General features: G+C 55.0%; 1 protein-coding gene across 4 annotated transcripts in view; it reads left to right on the top strand.

The window, feature by feature from the left end:
* SBNO2 (strawberry notch homolog 2) overlaps positions 1 to 7,763 on the top strand; it is a 47,409-nt gene that overhangs the window by 32,820 nt on the left and 6,826 nt on the right. For all 4 annotated transcript variants that reach the window (XM_033520205.1, XM_015651785.2, XM_015651786.3 and 1 more), the window contains 10 exons: positions 50 to 203; positions 566 to 742; positions 1,442 to 1,539; positions 3,662 to 3,744; positions 4,630 to 4,830; positions 5,173 to 5,345; positions 5,702 to 5,833; positions 6,086 to 6,221; positions 6,538 to 6,650; positions 7,153 to 7,224. In XM_033520205.1, coding sequence (XP_033376096.1) covers positions 50 to 203; positions 566 to 742; positions 1,442 to 1,539; positions 3,662 to 3,744; positions 4,630 to 4,830; positions 5,173 to 5,345; positions 5,702 to 5,833; positions 6,086 to 6,221; positions 6,538 to 6,650; positions 7,153 to 7,224 — 1,339 coding nt within the window. The remainder of the gene's footprint in view (positions 1 to 49; positions 204 to 565; positions 743 to 1,441; positions 1,540 to 3,661; positions 3,745 to 4,629; positions 4,831 to 5,172; positions 5,346 to 5,701; positions 5,834 to 6,085; positions 6,222 to 6,537; positions 6,651 to 7,152; positions 7,225 to 7,763) is intronic.

Genomic DNA, 7,763 nt, shown 5'->3' with positions numbered 1-7,763 from the left:
TCACAGCTGGGGCTCCAAGGTGGGTGCCACAACTGTTGTCATCTCCCAGGGGAGTTGGAGCGATGGAGATCGTGGCCATGGACATGAAGGTCAGTGGGATGTACATTGCTCGGCAGCTCAGCTTCACTGGGGTGACCTTCAGGATTGAGGAGATCCCTCTGGACGAGCAGTACAAGGCTGTCTACGACAAGGCAGCCAAGCTGGTGAGCTGGGCCCCTTGTAGTGGGAGGCTGAGATCTGACCATGCTTTGGGCACATAGCCACTGCTATGTGGGAGGCCCCTAAATGTGGCCATGACCTCGAACATAGGAAGGAAAAGAGGTACACAATGCTCAGCTGATATAATAAAAGAACTTAGACTTTTTTGCTTCTATTTGGAAGTTCCACATTTGCAAACCAAATCAGCTGCATCGTGCTAATGGAGAGGATGACCAGTGTTCATCCAGCCCAATGCACACCGATTCTAAATCAGATTATCAACCCTCAAACTGTTCTGGTCACCTCATGCATGGCAGGAGGGACAATGGGAATTCTATTAACTCATTCTTCCTGGTATTATCTGCAGTGGGCAGAGGCCTTGATGGTGTTCCAGCAGGCAGCCGACTGCATTGGGCTGGAGTCTCGGAAGTCGCTGTGGGGTCAGTTCTGGTCGGCTCACCAGCGCTTCTTCAAGTACCTCTGCATCGCTGCCAAGGTGCGGCGGCTCGTGGAGCTGGCCCAGGAGGAGCTGGCCAGGGACAAGGTATGGGAGCAGCACCCTCCAGCCTCACCTGCAACCAAAGGGAGTTAGTTATTGCTCGGTTTGGCAGCCAGTCCAAACCTCTTTAAGGCTGGATTTCTCTCTGGAGTGAAGGGAGTCTGGGTTTCTGAGAAGGTTCCCAGTGAGTGATGCTGGGGAGTTGAGGTGGTCTCGTCTCCTGAGGTGTTGCCTGCTGTTTGTGTGGTCAGGCTGGGCTGGGAGGGGATTCTGGGTCATGTTCAAGCTGGAGGTGTTCACAGCCAGCTTGGATGGGGCTTGGAGCATCCTGGTCTAGTGAAGTTGTTCCTGCCCATGGCGGGGGATGAGATGAACTTTAAGGTCCTTCCAACCCAAACCTATCTGTAATTCTCCAATTCTAGAAGAGGTACCAAACCCTTCACCTCAAGTACAGCTCTGTCCTTTCTTCTGTCTGGGTGCACCTTGGAGATTTTAGGCAGAAACTTCCTGGCACAGTCAGTGAGGTTCTGTGCTCAGAGTCCTCCTCTGGGGAAGCAGCACAGGGGGGTGTTGATGCTGAAAGATTTGAGAGATGGTTCTTCCTCAGGAGCCCTGCCACGGGCCCAGCACAGATTTACCTGGAACAGGAGCCAAGGGGAGGCAGCTGGACCTGGGAAATGCCTCGAGCCTGTGGCAGTGCAGCTGCCCTGGCACCTGACTGTGCCATCCCTCGTGTCCCCACAGTGCATTGTCATCGGCCTGCAGTCCACGGGGGAGGCTCGCACCAGGGAGGTCCTGGACGAGAACGATGGGCACCTCAACTGCTTTGTCTCTGCTGCAGAGTGAGTCAAAAATCCCTGTTTTCCTTTGCAGGGTGTGTGGGAGGCCAGAGGGGTGGGTGGAAAGTTCTGTCCTGGGGCCACGGAGCACTGGCAGGTGTTAAAATGCAGTTTTTGATGTCACCTCCCCCTGTACCATGGAGGGGACACTCAGGTGGGTTCTTGAGGCACTGCATCCTCAGTGGGACTGTACGAGCTACATCCTGGATTTTGAAGTCTCCCATGGACCTGCAGGAAGAGCCTGATGCTACTCTCTACACACATAAAAGAATTGGCAGAAAGAGAGCCAGAAATGTAGCTCAGAGGTGGATTGTGTGGATCTGGCTCTGGAAAACCAGGCTGTTGGCACAGAAGAAATGAGCAAGAGAATTTCCTGTGATGGCAGAGGCTGGGATGATGCTGTGAGATGATGTCAGTGGGGCAGGGGGTGGGAGGAGTGATCTGAGGAGTTTAGATCCACCAGAGCAGGTTTTTAGCTCACAGACCAGTGTCCTGGCTGTGTGGCCATTGTTCCCAGTAACAGGAGAGCTGCCTGTGCCAGGAGTGAGCCAGCAGCAGGACGTGTGCTTCCCGTTCAGCAGAGAGTGAGGCTCCTGCTCCCCCTCCTTCCTGTAGCTTCCAAAACCCCAGCCTGTCCCTGAATGTTCCTACATGACAGGGGACAAAAATCTGGGATTGGTTTGGCTTTCCTCTGTTTTGCAGAGATGTTTTCTTCCAGGTGATTCTGCTGCAGGTGTGAGCAGTGAGAGATGCCTGAGGCAGCGTGAGGCCGGGTTGGGCCGAGCTTTCCTCCCTTATTGACGGGGTTTGGGTTGATTTGTGTCACTCCTCTGCCTCCAGCCCATTTCTGAAAACCAAATACAGTTTGGTGACAGTGCACAGGGCAGGTCTGGCAGCTCCTTGGGTCATTTGGCCCCTTGGATTGGTTTCCAGGTCACAGAACCCCAGTCTAGGGGACAGTGTGGTCCTCAGCTGAGCGGTGCAGGAGGAGGGGTCTGTCAGGGGTCCCACTCTGTGTGAGTTATCCCCACTCCCAGGGGCAGGAGCTCTGTGTTCCACAGCCCTGGCCAGATCACCAAGTGTCTCCTGGCGTCTGCTCAGCTGCCAAATGTGTGTCCTGGTGTTCCAGCACTTCAGGGGATTTCTGGAGGGGGCTGTGCTGGGAAGGAGCAGTTTAAAGATGCCGAGAAATGGGGTTAAAAATAAACACGGTCCTGTGAGTGGATTCCAGGCCAGGGCTCTGTTTTCAGGGAGATGGGGAGGGGTGAGTGCGGGAAGTGAGTGGGATTTCACAGCTGGGAGGCTGCAGGGTGAGTGGTCATTGGGTCACCCCAGCATACAGGACAAGGGGTCATTCCTGGTGTCACATAACTGCAGTCACAGAGCTCTGTCCCTCTGCAGGACACTGTCCCCTTCAGCCCCTCACACCAAGGGTCCTGGAGCTCCCTCCCCAGGTCCCAAGTCCCCCTTTTCTCACCTGGGGGAGTTCTCATGTCCATCCTCTCACCTGTTTGGCTTTGGGGTTTTTTGTTGTTTTGTTGGGTTTTTGTTTTCAAGCAGAGCTCAGTCAGTACCACCCCATTGCCCTGGGGGTTCATCCACACAGTCAGCATTTAAACATTTGCTCTTTAATTTGCAGAACAGCCCACAGAATTTGATTCTCACTTTTTCTAACTTATTTTTCTTCCATTCACTTGGAACAACTACAGATCCCCGTTCTGTCCCTTGGTTTTGTGGGAAGCAGGCCCACAGCCAGGGATTTGGCGGACTTTGGTGGAGCACATCTGTTGGATGGCCTGGCAGTGGTCTGTGCTCTCAGGGCATGGAGAGGGGCTGGGGCACCGGGGCTTACTGGATTTTTGAGTAGCAGATTCCTAATGTAGTGAGGAATTTAAATTTAAATTTAAATTTCCAGTTTAAAACTCCTTCTTGATTGCTATATAAAGGACCTGCAGGTCCAAGAGCCACCTTGTACCAAGGGCTGGCTGAGCCCAAGCTGGTGGCCATGGATGGGGTGGATTGAGCTCTCTTCCATGGCATGTGGGGCTATCCCAAACACACCCTGGGATGTGATAACCAGCATGTGTTGCTGGCATCTGGAATAAATTTTGCATCTTACTTTCAGAGGCGTCTTTCTATCACTAATTCAGAAGCACTTTCCTTCAACCAAAAGAAAGAGAGAAAAAGGAACTGGCATTAAAAGAAAACGTAAGATCTCCCTCACTCCCATCCCAGCCCCTGCCTCCTGCCCTGCTGCTCCCCTCCAGCCACTCAGCTTCTCTGTCTTTTGCCCTTCTCCCCACTTCAGGCTTTTTGCTGCTCTCCCTGGTTTTGGTTTGCCCTCCTGGACATCTCCCATTGCTCCTTCACCCAGAGGACAGCAGCTCTGGGTCATCCCCACTTTTCTTCCCTCTGCCCCACTGGCCTGACCCTGACCCTTCCCCTCAGCCCAATTTGGGGGCAGATGGCACAAAAGACCTGCCTGGTGTCTGAACCCCTCCTGCAGCAAGGAGGGTCCTCCACAGCCCCTTACTTAGAGCATAGCAGATGTCCTGAGGAAAAAATAATTTCCCTGCAGAATTTTTTGTTGTGGCTGCAGGTAAGAGGAGTTTTGGGATTTCTCCTCCAGTGGGATGTGGAACAGGGGGCAGAGGAGGCAGCAGCACTGGCAGGCTGTGCAGCACCTTGTGCAAGCTGATCACTGAACCCTCTTATGCAGCAGGGCCACGTCGTGCTGTGCCTGCAAGTGAACAATGTCCCAAAAGTCCAGCACCTTCCCGGGTCCTGCACACTCCTCTGGAGGCAATCCCCTGGGATTCCTTCCCTGAGGAGCTGGCACTGCTTAAAGCCAGCCATGCACCCATCGTGATGTGTGCAGCCCTGCTCAGGAGTGCCTTTCTCTCTCTTCCTTTCTCTTTCCTGCTCTTCCTCCCTCCCTAATTGCCACCCCCACCCCAGAGGCTCTGTGTTTCTGAGCTCAGGCTGTCATTTTGGGCAGGCTCAGCTCTTGTGGGATTCCTGCTTTTCCTGTGTGAGCTGTCCCTCTCTGTCCTGCTGGGGCTGGGGCTGTGACACTGCTGCTCTCTGCTGCAGGGCGGCCGCGGGGCCGCTGCCCCAAGGCTCTGCGGGGCCCGTGTGACCAAGGGGTCATCATCAAGATCAGTGATGACAGCAGCACCGACTCGGACATGGGGCTGGACAGCGACCTCTCCTCCTCCCCCGAGTCCCTGTTAGAGACGGACGATGTCATCTTTGTGGATCATACCTTCGGCGGCTGCACTGGCGAGGACAGGGGTGAGCGGGGCAGTGACACGGGGACAGCTGGGGAGGGGGGCACTGCAGGGACCCCTTCAGGCTTGGGACAGCCTCGTGATCCTGGCTGGATTTTATCCTGGGGGTCACACTTGATCCACATTCCCCCGCTGTGATCAGTGAGCAGCTGATCCGCTGCCCTGTGTGTTCCTTCCCCCAGCAGAACAGGGAACACTGAAGGAAATTCACTCCATGCTCAGCACTGACTGCAGGTCATGGTGCCTGTATCCAGCAGCAGTGCCCCCAAAAACCCTCTGGGATAACTTTATACCACTCTCTGATGTCCGGTTACCAAGAACCTCTAAACTGCTTTTCACATTGCAGGTAGTTTCCACATGCTGCCTTCCCAGAAAGAGCTGCACGGCCTGAGAGAGCTGAGGGTCGAAAAGATGAAGCAAGACCTCCTAGCAAAAGTGAAAGCACTGGGCAAAGAGCTACCTCTCAACACCTTGGATGAACTGATTGATTATTTTGGGGGCCCAGAGAACGTGGCTGAGGTACTTCCCACTGTCAGTGTATGTTGGTGGCACTGGGTGACAGGGAAAGGGGCTAGCAAAGAGTCACAGAATTGTGGAATGCTTTGGGAAGGGACCTTAAAGATCATCTCATTCCACCCCTCTGCCCTGGGCAGGGACACCTTCCACTATCCCAGGTTGCTCCAAGCCCCATCCAGCCTGGCTTTGGACACTTTCAGGGATAGGGCAGCCACAGCTGCTCTGGACAACCTGTGCCCATATAGGGAAAAATTTCCTCTATATAAAAAAAGATTCTTGCTGGCAGAGGGTTTCCTCCCCCTGGCAGTGTGAAAAAGCTGTTGGGAATTGTCTGGATGGCACTCCTCTCCTGTGTGCAGATGACAGGCCGGAAGGGACGGGTGGTTCGCAGGCCCGACGGCTCCGTTGTGTTCGAGTCCCGCGCCGAGCAAGGGCTCTCCATAGACCACGTCAACCTGAAGGAGAAGGAGCGTTTCATGCAGGGGGAAAAGGTGAGCTGGGGTCCAGCTCCAAAATCCTGCACAGGACTGAGTGTGCTGGGAGTGGGGAGAGCAGGGAGGGTGTCAGTGCCTCCCTGCCAGCCTCAGGCCAGCAGCTCTCTGTGGGTTTCACCTGCTGGAAGGGGACAAAGTCTCCCAGGTCCCTTTGTGGGCTGGGGCTGCTCTAGTGCCTGGAGCTGTTTCTTGAAGCTGTTTAACATGTGTCCAGGAGCCTCACTCTGTTCTCACTCATCTCTCCTGTAGCTCGTAGCGATAATCTCGGAGGCCTCCAGCTCAGGGATCTCCCTCCAAGCAGACAGAAGGGTGAAGAACCAGAAGCGCCGGGTGCACATGACCCTGGAGCTGCCCTGGAGCGCAGACCGGGCCATCCAGCAGTTCGGTGAGGCCTGGGTGTCCCTGGGCACTGTCACCTCCCCTGAGCGTGGGCCAGGCTGTGGGATGGGCCCTGGGAGGGTCAGGTGTGGTGACAACCCAAGGTACACTTAGGAGATGTCTCTGTGGGGAAAACACCAGAGGCACAGTCACTGGTGCTGCTGAGACTTGGCAGAGCTGGGTTTATAGCCCTGAGCTCTGGGGCAGAGGGTGGACTCGCCAGGGTGAGAAAGATGGGCAATATGTGGCTTTTCTGGTTACATTCCCATTCCAGACAGGCCATCCCAACCTCCCGTTCCATCCCTGTTCCTGTGTCCCCCTAGGCCGAACACACCGATCCAACCAGGTCTCTGCTCCCGAGTACGTGTTCCTCATCTCAGAGCTGGCAGGGGAGAGGAGGTTTGCATCCATCGTGGCAAAACGCCTGGAGAGCCTGGTGAGTGCCCACAGCAGAGATCAGCTGTGATCCTAACACAGCTCTGATTCCCTCTGAGGAGATTCTGGGTCAGAGCTCCCACCAGCACGGCCACTGTGACTGGGGGGATTGTGTCACCCCTGGCTCAGGCACTGCGGTCATGGAATGCAGAAGGCTTTTAGCATCCTGGGATTTGGGAAAGGAAGTGAGGAAGAATATGTAATCGAGGCATTGGGAGGAATTGGAAAGCAAGAACCCACTTCCAGATGCTGCAATTTCCCCACTATTACTGGAGCATACACCCATATTATTCCCAAAAAGCTGACCAAATAATTAATGCAATACTTTGCCTCTGTTTCATTTTCTTCACTTCCGCTAAATCCCCAAACCCTTTGGTAAAGTCTCTCTATTCCAGAGGAACACTGCCTCCCCATGGCACGTTCCTGCACATGCCTTTGGCTATCCTTCCCTGGTGTTTTGCAACAGCTCAGAGTAAGAACTTTTGCTCCATCTGCCTTCCCAGGGTGCCTTAACTCACGGGGACCGACGGGCCACCGAGTCCCGGGACCTCAGCAAGTACAACTTCGAGAACAAGGTGACAGGGCTGGGCTGGGGCAGCACGGCTGAGAGGGGGTTGGAGGAGCTGGGAAGGGAGCCAGAGCCAGGAGGATCATTTCTAGCATCTGCAGCCTAGCTGCTGGCTCCCAGCTCCTGCAGGCTCGGAGCTGTGATCACACTGAGGACTCTGCTCCCACTAGGAGCTGGGAAAGGAAGCTGGGAAGGGCACCCAGGGAGGGACCTCCATTCCCCTGGGGACTTGGGAGGCACTGACACAGTTTTCCCCTTGTCTTGTCTGTGGCTGTCCTGGGGTGACAGTATTCTCTGTAGTGTGTGACACCCTCAGCAGTGTGTGACACCCTCAGCAGTGTGTGACACCCTCAGCAGTGTCACCCTCAGCAGTGTGTGACGCCCTCAGCAGTGTGTGACGCCCTCAGCAGTGTGTGACACCCTCAGCAGTGTGTGACACCCTCAGCAGTGTCACCCTCAGCAGTTTGTGACACCCTCAGCAGTGTCACCCTCAGCAGTGTGTGTCCCCTCAGCAGTGACACCCTCAGCAGTTTGTGACACCCTCAG

The sequence above is a fragment of the Parus major genome, chromosome 28, assembly GCF_001522545.3.
Source record: "Parus major isolate Abel chromosome 28, Parus_major1.1, whole genome shotgun sequence".
NCBI classification, from domain to species: domain Eukaryota; kingdom Metazoa; phylum Chordata; class Aves; order Passeriformes; family Paridae; genus Parus; species Parus major.
Note: the sequence above shows the minus strand (reverse complement) of the source record. Positions and strands in the feature narration are given on the sequence as shown.